The 18,331-nt window shown below is 26.2% G+C and overlaps 1 protein-coding gene across 1 annotated transcript; it reads left to right on the forward strand.

The window, feature by feature from the left end:
- The first annotated feature begins 1,414 nt into the window (after positions 1–1,414).
- On the forward strand, positions 1,415–12,461 carry LOC145841352 (somatostatin receptor type 2-like). Its single transcript, XM_082948714.1, has 10 exons — positions 1,415–1,687; positions 2,445–2,606; positions 5,984–6,118; positions 6,193–6,265; positions 6,788–6,976; positions 7,463–7,653; positions 9,804–9,979; positions 10,406–10,540; positions 11,257–11,329; positions 11,952–12,461. The coding sequence occupies exons 1-10, from the start codon at positions 1,415–1,417 to the stop codon at positions 12,009–12,011; spliced, it is 1,467 nt and encodes a 488-aa protein (XP_082804840.1). The 3' UTR covers positions 12,012–12,461.
- Positions 12,462–18,331: the final 5,870 nt, after the last annotated feature.

Here is an 18,331-nt window from a genome sequence, read left to right on the forward strand (position 1 = left end):
AAAAAAAACATGAATTTTTGTTTAGATTGCTTTATTTTTTTTATGAGGCATAATTTTTTTGTTTTATTTAAAATAATAGCAAAACCTAAAAATGTAACATATTTGGTAAACATTTTAAATTTTAGTTATTAACTTTAAAAACTTTTAACTCTTTATTATTATCAAAAATATAGAACTTTATAATAAAATATTTGACATATTTATAGATTGATTAAAAAAGACGTTTTATGAAATAATGCCATCAAAAGTTCTATACTTAAAAAGATTAGTACAATTATTTTTAAAATAACAAGCAGATTTACACTTTTCATCTTTTGATAGTTCCAAAATATAAAACAGAAACCTTTCCTTAAACTGATATTTAAAATCATGTAAGATAATGTATACAAAATAATTTATTTGCTTTTAATTTTTTCAATGAATGCTGAATTCATAATAGTCATAACATATATTGATTTATAAAAAAATAGCTTTTTGTTTACTTGATAAAATTCTTAACAAACTAAAAAAACAATAACTGAGTAAAAAATCAAAGAAAAAGTAAGAAATAGAATAAGCAATTTTAGTGAAAGAAACAGCATTGTAGTTTTCGAATTGTTTTAACGATAGTTTTCGTCGTGTATTCAAAAAAAAGCTTATAAAAATAAAATGTTTTTGTAAAAAATCTCTTTAATCAAATTATACAACTTTGATAATCTTTTAAAAACCAAATACTCTTATAAAAGATGTTTTTGAACTTTTGATTTTAACTTCTTGAATTTTTGGTAGATTATTATTATTTTTTAAATAAAGTCTAGAATTTTGTTTTAATTTCATCTTTTACTAGAAATCACTTGGTTGTGAACCAACGGTTATTAACTTTTACTTAAATATGGTTAGATATAATATAAAAATATTTTTAACTTACTTTTTTAATTTGTTTTATAACTTGCCTGAATAAAATCTTATAAAGAAAAAAAAATCTGTTTTTTTAAGCTCTAAACGATTTTACCAAACAAAAAGTTTTAACTTGTTTTATAGTAAAATTAAATCAAAACATGTTGAAATCTATAATTTGTATAAAAGTTATTACAAATTTTATCATAATTTGCTTATAAAACAGTATAATTAATTTTATTTTAACTTCATTGATTTAGAACAACAAATTATAATCATTAAAAGAAGTAAGTGTAACAAATACAGTTTTAGACTTTATTAAAAATTTCTCGAGATTAATTTAATAAAAAAAAAATATTAAAACATTTTATTTCCAAAGACAGTTATTTATCAAATGCGCAGAAGAAAGCAAACTTTTTTGTACAATTCTATCGTATCGTTTGCGAAAAAGACCTTTAATAAGTAAACGCGAGCAATTCAAACGATTTAAAAGCGAGCCAGAGTTAGAGCTCAGAATTTTTCTAGTTCACGTTTAAAAATGTACGGTGACAGCAATTACAGCTCGTTCTATTTAAACAACTACAGTTACGAAGGTTACGACGATGTTTATGACAATTACGACATCGATTCTAGCAATTACGGTTATTTCGCGAACGGAAGCGAATCAGGAAACGAATCCTGCATACAGATGCTGGATCTGATATACCAAGAAGACGAGAACTTCAGTCCCACGAAGTTGTTTTCCGGAGAAATATTTACAGCTTCAATGTTCGTCGTTTTGGCAATGATAGGATTGGTTGGAAATGGGCTTGTAAGTGTTTTTGTTTTAGTTTACACATGTTCAAGTTGTAGAATAGTTTCATTGAATGTTTAAGCTATTTGTTGTAGCTTTTAAAAAATATACCACAGTTTTTTAACTATTATTTTGATAAATATTGTATTTTTGTTTTTAGAAATATGTTTTAATTACGTATCTGAAATACAACAAATAGTCTAAACCAAAAAAATCTTTAAAGATACAAATATGAATTAGGTAAAAAATTTTGACTAAAGTCTTTTATATTACTGAAATTATAAATGAAACTTTAAATTATTTTAAGAGTTGTTTTGATTATAAAGTTGTTTAGTTTAAAGCACCACGGAAAATAAAACTTCATAAATGTTATAAAACTTTTGAAAATCCATTGATACAATTAAAAAACAACTATTCTTTTTTACGCTAATCTAATAATAACTTGATTGCTTAAAAAAATGTTGTATGATATTGTGAGAAACAAATATTTTATTTAGAATTATCCAACTTACTTCTAATTTTAATTAACACTCAAAACTCACTTTGTTATTTTGGTAATTTTACCTAAAAAAACATAAACTTTTCTAAAACATTTGGATAGTATAAAAAAGTCCTTTAAGTCTAAAAAAAATATTGTTTTGCTGCTTATTTATATATAAATATAGTACTTTTAGTTTTATGGAGCAAAAAAGTTTCAAAAACTCAATGAAAAACTAAAGCAACCGCATAAACATTTTAAATCCGATTTTTTTTTGTTAAAACATTTTAACTTCAGGTGCTTTTTGTAATCTTTGGGGGCAAGGAGACGACAAAAACTGTTGCAAATATTTACATCTGGAATTTAGCGCTGGCTGACCTACTTTTCGTCTTAAGCCTTCCATTCATGGCTGCTCAACGGTTTCTCCTAAGATGGCCTTTTGGTGGCTTTATGTGCAAAGTTAGATAAAAAAAAATAAACTTGTTTTATTTTGATTACTTTTCAGTTTGATTTATTTGTCAAACACATAAATACACAACAAAACGGTTACACAAACGAAACAGAAAAATGTGAGAAATACTAATACTAATATTAATCCTAATACTAATACTAATATTAATCTTTTAAGATCTACAGTACTTCCGTGTTTTAAATTTATAGTATTTTAATTACAAATAATAGTTTATAATTTTAAAATTATTCCATTTTTTTTTCACAATAAGGTAACAAGACATAATTTTCAAAGTTTAAACTAGCAAAGTGATAAAGTATTCAGAAATTAAAAACTAAACTTGTCTAAACCTTATTAGAGTAATGTTTATATATATATATTAGTATTTATAAGTGATGTTTAATTTACCTCTTAAAGTTTTGTTTAAACTGAAAACAATGGCTTGTAATTGCGTGATTTTCTGTACTGTCAACGGCTATGTAAATTTTTCTACAATGTTTACTAAAAACTTTTGATTAAGAAAAAGTTCACAAAAGTAATACTTCATTAATTGTAAAAATTATTAGGCTAGTTTAAAAAAAAAAAATATCATTTTATTTACTATAGTTAATTTTTTAGTTGCTTTATTTTACATTTTTAGCATATTAAAAATAAAATAATCATATAAAAATTTTAAACTAAGTTTTAAAACTTTAAATTAAAGTTAAAATACAACTATATTTGCTCTTAGCAGTTTATTTTATAAAATTATATAAAGTTTGCTTTAAAAAAACTCAAAAGTTTTTCTAATTTGTTTATTTAGGTTTTATAAATTTAACTAAAGGAAATAAAAGTGAAAAAAAAAACTAAGTTTTATAAAGTTAATATTCATTTCCTTGTTTTGACAAAAAGTTATTTTTTCTCCCTGAGCAATTTTTTATAACTTCTTAAAAAAATTGAACTTGCATTATTTTCGGGTAAGTAAAGTTTTTAGAGCATACACGAAGCCGTGTGTGTAAATTCAGATAAAGTTTGATCAACTTGTAAGAGTAGTAAATCGTAACTAAGCACCGGAACCATTAATGACATCATAGTGAAGTGGCATTTAAGTGACCCAAAACACCTGCTGTAGCTACTTTATGCGAAAACAAGTTTCGAAATAAATCTTTGAATATATCTGTATATTGAAACATTGCTCGCATACGTTTGAATATCTTATCAATATGATACAACAACTTTTCCATAAAATTTCATTTAAAAGCGTTTGACACTGTGTTTATAAAAAATTTCAAGCTAATAAAAATGACAACAGCTTCAGTGAAATAAAAGTTTAGTTTTAATTTAGTTTACTGCATTTCAACATGTTTACTTTAATTTAGGTGCGATTCAAACTGACCGTTTAATATCAAATTAATTAATTTTTTAATTAGCGAGTAAATGTACATAAACGTTGAATGCGCTTTTTATAGTTCTCTAATAAAAATAGTAAGTTTTTATAAATACTTACAACCTATCTGAAAGCTGAAACCCATACCTATTATCTAGACAGCCTACCTTTTATTAAATTAACATTCACTTTACAGCTCGTGGCTCAACAAAAGTTTTACGAAACAATTTGTTAAAGTTATAATGTAGCCATGTGTGGCCGGACAGCACAGTTATTTTCTAATGCCGGAACAAGATTAAATTAGCCAGCTTCCTACAAGTTTATAGGCAGATTAAACAGCAAAAACTGCTCGCCGGGAGAAAAGGATGCCGGATGCAAAACAACTGCGTCTGACATAATTTCGAGCTCAGTGCAGCTCGATGGCTGTTTTGCAATTAAAACGGCGCAAAAGTGATAAATGTGTTTGCGCTCAGCAGATAAGAGGCAAGGCTCAAGCCAGCCATAACTACAAATTGAATGTTTACTGCTGCAATGTTTATGTATGAGTTTTATCTGTGCATCAACAACAACAAATGAGCAAAAGCCCATAAAAGCATAATAAATGTATGATAACAAAAAAACTATGATAAATATATGTTGACATCGTTATAAACTCAATAAATCATTTGTTTTGCATATGCGGACGTTGAAAACTTACATCATACACTAAAAAAAAAGCTTGATTTAATCGGTTACGCAAGTGTCAGTTCTTCAAATTTCGCTTCTTAAAACCAATACACTTTTCAATTTTCGTTCAACAGCGCAAATTAAAATCGACTACGACAAACGCACCACAGGAAGCCATCGCTTTCAAATTGCGAAGCCGCCACTTTGTCACCGCTGCAATGCCTCGAACCACTTTGTTTTTGCATCGCGAACGCACGAAGGGCAATTTGAAGCAATCGATGAGGTATTGGCGGAAGCTGTCTTTTATATCGCCTGCCTGTTGCTCCTGCAAAGTCGCATAATTGAAAACGCATGAGAAAATTGCTCGTAAACCTTCAATTACGCGCGAGTGCGAGCGCCCAGTGTGAAATCCGATCACAAAAAAAAAAGCGAAAGAAATCTGGCAATTTAGTTGAAACGCTATATTTTCAGGAGACTTTGCAAAAATTTAAAGTCTTACGTGCTTGAAAATCACGGTCATTAAGAACTGTCTTGTTTCGAAATGAACACTGAGTTGAAGAATTTTAGCTGGGTTGACCTCGAAAAAGTTTAAAAGTTTACACCAATGAAAATGATCGATGCATCTGAATACTAAAAATCAGCAGTTATTTTTGTGTAATAAATACAAAAAAGAAGGCACTGGTAATTTCAGTGTACAAGTGTTTAACTTGAGTCTAATCAAGCTGAAAGCGCTAAGAATTTAATTAAGTAAAAGGGGATTGGTTCGTTGTTTTCCCACAGATTAGCGCCAATATACATCTGGATTATTGCTTTTTTTCTTACAAATCTTTCAGAAGTATGTAAATAGCTTAATTAATACTCATTATTCTTAAAAAAAATGTTGACAGCTTTAAAATTGTTATGTCATATCTTAAAACTATTAAGTAATTTTAAAATACTTTCTAAAGTGAAAACTACTTTAAGACAAAAAAAAATGTTTTCCGTCTTACAAAAAATCTTCTGTATAACTTTAGTTATCATAATGCCTAAAAACAAAAGGTTTAATTTGCACTCCTTAAGTATAAGTGACTTAAGTAAACTTCAAATTAATTAAATTAATTTTACTTTTTCAATTGCATAAATATCTTTTTTCACAACACCAACTTAAATACAAAACCTTTTGAATTTAGAATAACGTTATATAATCACTTACGTCGAAATATTTTGTACATTTCTATAGTATTATTTAAAATTAAACTGAACAAAGTAAAATTAATCTGATTGAATTGAAGTAAAAAGTAATAATCCGATTTTTGGAAATAACTTCACTTTTATTAGTATTAAAAACATTTTTTCAATACTTTTTTTTTACAGATTGTGGAGGCAATTAAGTACCACAACTATTATTCAAGTGTTTGTTTTTTGACAGCCATGTCTATTGATAGATACTTTGCTGTAGTTCATGTAGTTAACTCAGTCAAATATAGAACAGCAAGAATGACTGCTTTTGTAAGTTAATGTTTATTAAAATATAACTACTTTTTTTGTGATGGTTATACTTTAATAAGTCAAATTTTTTTTAGGTTTGTTCAGCGATTTGGATTTTATCATTTAGCATGACAATTCCGCTTGTGATGAATATTATATTGGATGAAAGTAAGTATTTATTTTAAAAAATATTACAAAAAATTATATACCACTTTGATCATCAGACTGTTATTCATGTTATAATTGTCGGAGTTGTATGATCAAACATTTATAATAACTTGAGCTTGTCTCACAGCATATGTCCAGGCTTTGGATCTGATAGACTATCGCCGATGTTTTCTTTGATTAGACAAAACATCAGTATAAATTTGATTACCTACATCAGAAATTTTTTCTAAACGTGAAACATATTTTTAGTGATCTTTCTGAACGTTTTTTTAGATTGCTTTAGTTTTATAAAAAAAATCTATGAATTGAAAGTTTTATCTGTAAGAAACATCAGAAATTAGATGTTTAAAATATTTTATTTAATTCCAATATGTAAATGTAGAGGTAAAGCTATTGAAAACAAAAGCATTTCAGGTTTTATATTAACTTCTTAAAATAAAGTAATAAATATAAAAAAAATAAAGATATTATCAAGGTAGTGCTTTAGTTTAAATAAGTAATTCCATTATAATTTTTTAAAAGCTGGAAGATGCTCACTTAATTTCATTCAACCGTCCAACTGGGAAAAGATTGATGTAGAAAAGCAAGACACAAGCTCGATATTAAAGCACTACAAAACTGATCCTGACACTTTGTCACCGGAAGACTGCCAAAAACTACTTCAAAGTCATTTTGTGTACTATAAAGTCAATGAAACCGAATTCAAAAATGGTACATTTTTATTATATTATGTATTTAAATTGTTTAAGAGTTTAGTAATTTCTTTGAAAAACATCAAGTTTTACATTTATATAGAAACTTAACGAAAAAACTAACTTTGGAAACTTTAGAAGTGTAAATGTTGCTTAATGCTTCTATAGATAGTTAAGTTTAGCTTTGACTTTATGTAAATTTTAAACAATTAATAAAAAAACTTAAGTTTCATACAAACTCTGATTACAATTAAAGGATTAAAACAATTTAAAGTGAATTAAAAACAACTTTTTTTTTTGATTTTTAAAATAAAAAACTGTTTTGGTTTGTTTCTCTTTGAAGGTGAATATTTTTTAACAAAGTTTTTAACCTGTAGTTAGTTTTACAATAAGGTACAACTTTTCAAAACACTTATAAGCACAAATAAACTCCTACAAAAAATATTTCAAGCTATTACTGAGAGCTAAATTAACAAGTGAAGAAAAAAACTTTTCAATCACACAGAAACGGTGCCGGACACCGCAAACAACCCGCTGGACTCATGCACGCAAACTTCCAACGACTTGTACAGAGCCTACATATGGTTCAGCTTCGCCTGCGGATTTTGCGTTCCGTTCATCGTCATTGTAATTTGCTACACGCTCATAATAATGAAAATTCTCAAGCCAAGCGAGCTAAAAGTTCGCTCGACACAGGTTAGAAATATTGTTGCTTTGTTTTTTTTTTTGTTTTTTTGTTTTGTATCCAAAACAGTTTTTTAAACAAGTTGTGCTGGTGTAAAGTAAAAAAAAATTCTAAGTTATAAATTGTTATGTCAAAAAGTTTTAAGTGAAAGAACTTTTTCAATGTAGTTTGTTTTCACTTAAACTATCAAGTGTAATTCAATGTTTGCTTTAAAATGTTAAGAAAATTTAAAAATATAAAATAAAAATAAACGTATTTCTACATGTATAAAGTCATGAAGTAAAAGTACATTAAAATGTATAAATATTATTACTTATGAATAACCACGTTAAGTTACTACAGAATTCTAAACTTGCACGTTAAGTTTGACAAATGATACACAACAGACCATGTAATTCTTGAAATATATTTTGAATAATTACTTAGACATTAAAAAACTTATGTAACTACGGTTTAAAACTATTTTTGATTATTCAGAAAAAGATTTGACAGCTTTAATTCTTATCGTAGTACGATTTTATCAAGCGTAGTATTGACAGAGTTGGGAATAATTATAAAAAATGCGGAAAATTTAGTAAACATTAAACAAAAGGCCTGCTTTTCTGGTGTTTGGTAGTTTTTTAAAACTTAATAAACAAGAATTTAAATTGAGCTCGTGATAAAAGCATTAGGTTATTTTATTGAATCTTCAGGTAATAAACTTCAGCTTTAGTAAACACAATTTAACTTTCTAGGTTCTTTTGTTTTTACAAACTTATTACTCAGTAAAAAAAAAACAGAACAGTTTTTGTTCTGAGCAATAATAAATTGCTTTGAAGTTTAAGTGTAAAGCAATTATATAAAATATTTCTGCATGCATTTGTTTTCATGAAACCAAAGCGATGTCATAACGTTGCTTTCAAAGCGCAGAGATAGGTCAACCGTAAACAATTGTCAAAAAGTACGCAACAAGTTTTGCTATCCGATTAGAATTTTTATACGCTCACGCTTAATCGTAGCTTTTTGTATAAAATCTGAACTATAAAATTTCGTGTTTACTTATGTGAGATTACGTTTACTTAATGTTTCTGTGTTTCGTTTAAAAAACGATGTTATCCTTTGACAAATAGGTTTTTCGACTTTATAAGCTTTTTTTTTACCAACCAATTATGCTGTCAGATAAAACTAATAGATTAAAACACTCACCTCTGCTATTAATAGAAACTAACTAACGCCAATCTGAAATAAGCTTTTTGTGACTAACTTTTCTGTCCGAACGTCGCAACAGGTGTGGCGAAAGTTACCGGCATTCGAAAGCGAAGGAACAAAAAATCAAAGAAACGACCACCCGATAAAATTCTAACGCGATTATCGTCCTCATCTTTTGATCAAATCCAAAACCGAGAGCTTTTTCAAAGGCGAACGTGACAAGCTCTTAACAGACGGCCGACTTGACCGAACCATATTTTGTTTATTCACCACGAAACCCCATTAAAGCATGCTAAACCGATTAAATTTACATTACGGTATTGAGTTCAGTAGATTAACTTCTACAAATAACATTTAGGGTATTACGATAGCGGATCAGAAGTGTATAAACAGCATAAAATGTTTGTTTATTGAATGAAAGAAATATAAACTTTCATTTTTTTATGGTTCAGAGCTAGTAAAAATTTTAAGTTATATCCAGCCGTTTCTATCATTTAAATTCAATTTATTTAATTAAAGCAATACTTTAGTAGTTAAGTAATAGGTTTTAACACTATCTTACTTTAGATGTGGTTTTGTTTACTGAAGTGTAAAATACTTTTTATATGTAGTTAGTTTTACTGTTTAAATAAATGATTTAACTAGTACCAAATACATTTCAGGAAAAATTATAACGTTTTTTTTTGTACCATCAAAGCTTAGAGTATAGTTTTTTTAAATGTTACAAACTCATAAAACTTATAGTTTAATTTATATATTTGTAAATAAAAATTGTGAAAATAAGAAAGCAAAAATCAATGCACCAGGGTTTTATAACCTCATAAATTTGAACTTATTTGATTATTACCATTACTATGATTGTTTTAATGATTTCCGATTTAGAGAAAAATGAGCGTTCTAGTTTATAATAATAATAAAAGGCCCGCTACCAGCCGGGATGTAGTTTAGTTAATACAAAAAAAAAACTTTTTAGGCTGAAAGAAAGCGTAGAAAAGTTACGAGAATGGTAATTGCTATGGTGACGTGTTTTTTTATTTGTTGGTTGCCTTATCATGTTTTCCACCTTTTAAAACTGAGAGGAATCACACTGTATGCAAGCTATTGTGAATTGATATCAGATGTAACATACATACTAGCCTTTACTAACAGGTAATAAAAAAGGTTTAAGTAGTAATAACATAAGTAGTAATAATATTTAAGTAGTGTTTGTTAAAAATTTTTTTTTTTTAATTTTTTGTTTTGATGAAAATTCCTTTCGTATTTAGTTTAAAAGTTTAAGTGTAAAGTAGTTTTTGTTAAAATTTTAAGCGTTTATGGTTTGAAAACTTCTTAACCTGTGTGAGAAACTAAAGCTTACAAAATAAACACGAACGAAAAACGACTATATAGTAATTTTTAAAACTAAGTCACAACTATATTTTAACATAAATAAGTCTTTTAATCTTGAATTTGCAACCATGAAGAGCTTTATAAATTTAAATTGATTTTATCAAAAACTTTATTTTATACCAAGATAAACAATTATTTTTTTAATTTAATAGTTTCTTTAAGTATATACAAAGTTATATGTTTCAGCTGTATAAACCCTATACTGTACACTTTTCTTGGGCATAATTTCAAAGACAGACTAAGAAAAAGTATGACAATTACACTAAGAAGCTTATCATTATCTACATTTACTAAATACACATCAAACAACAACACTACAAGGTGAATAGTTTTATAAACATAGTCTTAAGCTGCAATGTGCAGTCTTCTGATCACTTTAAGTAAAAATTTTTATGAAAAAATTATTGAAGTTTATAAAATACTTAAGCTCGAACAAAACTTAAATCATTTATATGTTGTTGATTGTTATACAGAGGCGGAATTTTTTGCACTGTTTTACTTATATTTTTAATTTTATTTGATTTTACTTTTTTGTTTGATATCATAAAGAAAAAATAGTATGGAAACTACTAAGTTTCAAAATTATAGTTTTAATTATTTTCATTTATTTTTTTTAAATAGTGTTTCACTCAAAAAATGAGACGTTACTTAATAATAAAACTTTTTTTATAAAATAGAATAAATCTTTATCTTTAAAGATAAAAGCTTTAAAAGTTGAAATATTATTAAAAGCTTATTTTTAAAAACTTTTAATTTTTTTTACAAAGGAAACAGTAAGTATAAATAACTTGTTTGTAAAGTTTTTTGTCTGCAATTGCATTAAACTCAGTTATTTTTTGCTGTAAGTATTAGCATGTAAACGTTGTGTAACAAATAGTTTTTGGTTTTATTTGGAATGATGCGAAAATACGCAGTGGGGTATTAATAGATGAAAATTGAATGCTGATAGAATTGAGGGCTTAAATTGAAGTTTTGCGGTAACTTGTAAGGGTATAATTAAATCAACGAGTTTGTAATTATCAAACAATCTTAAACAGTCGAGGTGGAGATAGCAATCACCACAGAAACAGAAGATCTGAACAGCTTGACAACAAAAAATCCAGCAGTAAGGTAAGTTATCGTTGATAATTTGTGAACCAATTAGGTGTGTATAAACTAATTTAATACTATTACGACTTTCATTTAACTTTGAAGCCGGATTTTAGTTGTTTTGATACCCAGTAGTTTTTATAAAAGCTAAAAAGGTTTCTTAAAAGTTCAAGTTGCATTTTACACAACATATAAACTTAAAAGAAAATGTAAGTTTGTTATATGTTTTTAACATTGCATATCATTTGAAAATAATATAAGTTTGCTGCAGTCAAAAATATTTTTATTTTCGATCAGTATACCATATTCAACAAAACATGAAAAAAAAATCTTCAATGTTTTAACATTTTAGTGTTAAGTCATTTATTAACAAGAAATTTAGTTAACTATCGTAAAACTGTAAAAGCTAAATGAGTTTAAAAAAATAAATATTTGTTACGTAATTATTTGCAAATTGTATATTTATAGTTTTTTATTCTCATAACATAAAAATTATGAAAATTTATGTTTTCCTCCCTTTTAATGAGCGTTTATGTAAAAAAAACAAATGTAATTAAAACCAGTTGAAAATTGTACACTTTAAAGTTTAAAGCAAAAACTCTGCTCAAAACTTTACTTACTTACTTTTTTAAATTTAAAACAGAAAAGTAATAAAGGCTACGATCAATCAAAAAGATTACTCTCCGCTTCAAGCACAAAATAAAGTAATGGTTTCATAGAATCATCAAAAGACCAATTTTCCTCTGTCAGTTCGACTCATCTCTATGTGACACTTTCAATGTTGCAACCTTTCATGGTGCTAATCGTTTTACTTTATATTTGCTGCTAGTTGTGTTATAAAATTCTTCTTGTGTAGTTTTATAAAAAAACATTTTGTAAAAATTTAATTGTGATTCTGTATTGGCTAACTACGCTCTAATTTTACTGGAAAATAAGAAAAGCATAAGCTATGAAAGATGTTATAAAATCAAAACTAATTGAATACTTTTATACTATAACAAACTGGTTTCTTACCACTGTTTTTTGTTTTAAAGAAATTTACAGCCGAATAATTTTAGTTCAAACGTATGTTCAATTAGTGACAAAATTAATTCAACTTCGTTTTTTATTTGAACTGCATTGTTTTTAATCGTTGCTAATAAAACCGAACTGTTTTTAGAATTTCACTTTCAGAAGCAAATTTACATAAGGTTGATTTAAAGCTTAGCATAAAAGACTCAAGTTTAGAACGTTACAATTTTTATTTGCAAAACTAAATTATGAATTAAGAAACGCGTTAGTAATACGCAATTTTTTTTTTTGGTTCAGGGTCAACAATAAAATGTTAGACCTTATATGAAATTTTCACTAGTTCCAACGATATTTTACACTGAAAAAAGACTTATTTAAAATTAAAATTAATTACAACCGAAAAATCTTAAACCTTAAGTGGCTTAAGTTTTTATAAGCATTTAAAAAACTTTGAAGAAATTAAACAGGATTTTGTGTTCAACTTTTGTTAATCATTGTAAAAAAACATACAGATTAAAAACAAAATTATATATTTTACTAAAAATTGTTCATTACGATAGCATAAGGTAAATTGTACGCTGGCTGGATTTATACTGAATTAGAATTTAATTCGTCAGTACAAAAATATCTAAGACCAACACGAACAATTTGTTTTTGCAAATAATTGCTGCTTTACTTGAACTCACGCTATTCCTATAGTGCTACATACTTTTATATTTAACGGCAAGACATATTTTTAAACAAGAGTTTAAACTTTTTTTTTTGTAAACAATATTTTGTTTAAAATTTGTCAAGGCTTATATTCTTACAGTAAAAACAAGTTTTAATAACAACAAACTAAATTAGGATGTTGAAAAAAAATATTTTTTTTTTATAATTTTATAATTTTGATGAAAATTTTAGGTATAAGGGTTAATTAGAAAACTTCTACTACAAATGCAGTCTAAAGTTTTACTTTGGTAAAAAAAAATAAACTGAGTATTTTTTTTGGTTATGTACAAACTTAAGTTCATAGTTTTCAACCTAAAGTTGTTTGTTAACATAACTGCCTAAAATATAAAATAACAAAGATTATGGGAAAATCTAAATAAATACTAAAAAAAAAGTAAACACGTTTGCAGATTTTAAAAACAAAACATACAACGTCAATTTAAATTTAATTTCAAAAACAAGATACCCAATTTAAAAAACAAATACGAGAAATTGCATGAATTAAAACCGTTACCACATAAAGTAATGAATATTGTATCTTATTATTTTGTTAGTTGCTTAAACTTACTTATAAAATTTAACTACAATATTTACCAAAACAAAATAAATTGATTTCATTTTCATCGTGTTTTACTTTATATTTTTATGTTATTTATAAATCGTCTTATGTGCAGTTTTGTAATAAGCTTTATTGAAATACCAAAACTTCAAAACATCTGAATAATGATATAATAAGTTAAAATTTAAAACAGCCTTAGTTGAACTTCATAACAAAACAATAAAAAGATTTTTTTATAAGAAGTTACCTTTGATGTACGAGCAAACATTTTTATCAACAAAAAAAATATTAAAAATGTTTTCTTTTGACTTATGAACTTTACAAAATGTTGTAATAATATCTATAATAATACTAACCAACAAAAAAAAGTTAATGGTAGAAACTACAAAGAAATGCTTAAAATCAATTTCATATTTCAATGCCACACGGTATATTAAACAGAACAAAAAAAAAACTTTTGGGTTCTTCTGGTGACAATTTTTAGACCAATTTCAGCTGGTCACTGTTTTTTATTTTCGTAAATTGATTGTTATGGTTGCTTTCACGCTCTTTGCTGTTTTTAATAGATTTTAATTGACTTTAATAGTTAGTCTCATAGAATTTTAAACTAAACACTTATATGTTTAAACTTTTTATACGTAATAACTAAAAAATAATAGAAAACTTCTTAGACAAATAATAACACTTTTATAATAAATTTATACATTTTCTAGTCAACCTTTTAGGCTTTAAGCCTTTAAACTACCTTGTTACATTGTTGGTGTTTTTAGAAAACTTGGATATGGTTAAGTTTTTAAACGTTGTTTCCACACTTTTTTTCAAACGACCTTTGAAGTTTTGACCCATAAATGTGTAAAGTATAGGGTTAAGGCAGCTATAAAATATAATTAGAGGTTAAACATTGAAGTTAGGTATTCTGCTGAAATATTGTTTGATTTCAACAGTTGTAACTTAAATTTAAAAATATTATAAACTATATTAGTACGTATTTTTTAAACAAATTTACAAAAAAGTTTGAATAAAAAAATAAAACTTTATTTTTCAAGATTTGAGGCCTTTATCTTCACTTTTAATATATTATTTGTTGTCTGTTTTTGTTACTGTCGTAATCTAGTTTACTATAAAAATCTCAATAATACTAAATAGTATAAAATAAGTGTTTGATAAGTTATTTGGATTACTATTATGTTATTTGTTTTTCGTTTTTTGATTAAACAATAACCTACTATTGAAAATGTTTAAACATTTAGTTTACTAAATTTTTTGGTTCTACTAACAAAAACTGTTTATTTGAATTTAATCTAAATAGAATGAATTCATCTTACTTTTTAGCACTTATACTTTATGTTATAACTAAAAAATTTAAACATAACTCACTCATTTTCGAAAAAAGTTTGTTAATTAATTTCGTTTAGCTCTTCTTCAGAATAATATTGCTAAAAACTATTAATATTATGATTTAAGTAATGTAGTATACATATTTAAATGTCATTGCGGAAATGACTACGTAGGTCAAACATCTCAACGTTTCCACGTCAGGCGAGAGCAGCATGACACAAAAAAGCTTAAAAGGTTTATTTTTAATGACGACGTGAATTCAAAGGTGAACAGTCATCTATTCATCAGCACCTCCTCAACAACCCTGTTTGTGCCGAGAACTACCTGGATAATAGGTTCGAAATTCTATCCCGAGCTAGAAACACCTACGATCTTTCAGTTCTAGAACCTTTGTTTATTAGAACTCGCGAGCCAAAAATTTGCAAACAAAGAGGTTTTTACAATTTAAAACTTTATAAATAGCGTATTTAGTAGTATTATTGTTGTTGTTTTTGTCGTATTTTTTAATGTGCTTTTTATTTTCTTTAGTTTTAGGTAAACATTTCTACTATTTAAAATGATTTTGTTTTAGCAATTTTGTCTTATAAATTACTTCAAATTAGCTCAGTACAACTCAATTCTATTTTTCAATTTTTTTCTAAACAGACTTTTATACTTCATGACGTAACTATTTTTAGCTAGACTTTTCAAATTCATTGTATATAATTAAAATTACTCTATAATATTAATAGTTTTTAGCAATATTGTTCTGAAGAAGAGCTAAACGAAATTAATTAATACAGTAACCTCTCGCATCTTTACGCACTCGTGACGTTACGCACTCTCATTTAGTTACGCATTTTAGATTTCTAAAAAACTCAAAAAATTAAAGTTATAATTTTTTATAATATTGCGCAAATTACATTTATTGTATATTTTAATTTAATTTTTTTTTTAAATGCTTACTCACCCTCAATTTCCTTAGACTTTGTTAACTTATGTTCCTTGACTAAAAGATAAACATTTAGTTATACCTCAGTATACCAGTAATTTTGTTAACAACAAGAGAATAAATTAAATTTCTAAAATAAATATGAATGTCTTTTATAATGAAATAATGAGAAAATAAATCATAAATAAATAATACAGCTCTATTGCCCTATATATGAATAAACACCATTCCTTAATTGTAAACAAATGCCTAGTTTTAAATTGTATTTGCTAAGTAGAATAGAATATAAATGTTAAGTATCAAATAAGTGACAAATAAATAACGATAAAGATAAAATCTACTTATTACTAAAGTTAGTAAAATTTTTCTACTAGTATTATTATTTTAAATAATTTCATGTCCTTCTTTTAATATATGTATAGTTTTATCATTTGTTTTCATATTTAAAAATAAAGTAAACAAGTTGTTAAAAGTTGAAAAGTCTCCAGTCTGCTTTTAACTAGAAGCAATATCAAAAAACAGCAATTATAGTAAGTATATTTGCTACCTCTCGTATCTTTACGATCTCTCGTATCTTTACGCACTTTATCTGTGGACACAATGTGCGTAAATAAGCGAGAGGTTATTGTAAACTTTTTTCGAAAATGAGTGAGTTATGTTTAAACTTTTCAGTTAAAACCAGTACCAAAACCAAACTATTCGAAAACTTTATGCTATATTAATAATTAAAAAAAAGAACTATTGTTGTTTAACTTAATGTTGCTTAACAAGAATTATCTAGATAACTTAAAGAACTATTTTTACTAAAAAGGTTTATCTTATATTTTTGAAATTAGATTTATTACTGAATAAAAAACTTTGATTAATGTAAGCAAACAACAAGGTTTTATATAAAAATTTTTTCTTTAACAAACACAATAACACAGCTCGCAAATAATTTTTTTATAGTTTAGTTTTAGCCAGTGATAAATGTACGCTGAGTAAAATTTCATATTCAATAATATGTATTATTTTTGAGTTAAATACCAAAATTTAACAAGCAATGCATAGAAAATCAATTATAGCTACAAATTTATTTATTTATTATTAAGTAACCTGTTAGTGAACGCAAGAATAAACGAAAAATCTTCGATAAACTTGCATAAGTTCAAGGTTATGTTGACGCCTTTTAACTTCATCAGATGAAAAGTGTGATAGGGCAACCAACAAATGAAGAAACATGATACCATGTAAATTACCATTCTCGTAACCCGTTTTCTTTTTCTTTCTGCCTTTATTTAATAATCGAACTTCAGAGTACTGAATTTAATTTTTTAAATTTAAAGACAAATGAAGTAAAACAAAAATTATAAGTGTTTAATACGTACAAAACTTGTTTTAGGATAATCGCTGCTAACTTATCCAATTAAAGGTCAAAGTGAATTTAAATTTTTGAACTAAGCTAATAATTTTGCTCAATTAAGCATATTAAGCGTTTTGTTCGACTCAAAGATAAAGCTCAAGATCAAAAACTTAAAGTAAGACAAATGTTTTACGAAAAAAAAACCAAAGCAAATCAAAACCTATAGAAACAAGAGCGTAAAGTAAAATCTTATTTTTAAAATCATATCCGTGTTTACATAACAGAAGTTGCAGATACTGTTTAAACTTCAGTCGTTTTTGTTTATATTTAAGCCTATCTGCTGTGGGAGTGCTAACAGCTTTATAAGTTTTGTGCGACTGACCCATTGTTATAGTAACAGTAACCGCATTATTGCTATTTCAAAGTCTGCAAGTTGTTTTTATTTTCGCATAGTTTGTGTTGTTGTTTAGACTTAAGTTGCTTGAAGTTGTAAGCTGTTTTGATGCGTTGCGGCTTACTTTGATGTGTACAGGAGACAAATTTTAGATTCAAATTTTTTTTTAATAAATAAAACATAAACACTGTTTAGTCAGCTTCACAAAAAAATTGAATTTAAAAATGCGCGAAAGTTTTCTACTTTTTACTTGTTATGCAAAGTTTTTTTTTATGAAGTTGATTATTACAAAAGTTAAGTAGGTTAAAGGAGCACAAAATGTAACGGTAGAAGTAGTTTTACTAAAAAAGACATAGTCCTCAAAATTTTTATCTTTATCTTAAAATCCTTTTTAACCAGAAGTTGAGACTTTTGTAAATTATAAAATCTTATTTTATCAAATTTGTTCAAATATTACATAAAAATGCTAATAATTCTAATTTCATTTAGAGTAAAGCTTTTTTACTTAATAAGTCGATTAACAAAGTATGTTTTTAAAACAAAGTAAACATTTCAATAGTTTGATAAGTTATTTACAAAAAATTGCTTACCGAAGCAGACCTGACTTTCATATCACTTGGCTTGAGTATTTTTACTATGATGAGCGTATAGCAAACTGTTATAATAAGAAGAGGTATGACGAAACCGCTGAAAAAGAAGAACAGTATAAATCCTCTAAAAGTGCTGTTCTCTGGATG

The sequence above is a fragment of the Thalia democratica genome, chromosome 7, assembly GCF_965202585.1.
Source record: "Thalia democratica chromosome 7, ktThaDemo2.hap1.1, whole genome shotgun sequence".
NCBI lineage: Eukaryota > Metazoa > Chordata > Thaliacea > Salpida > Salpidae > Thalia > Thalia democratica.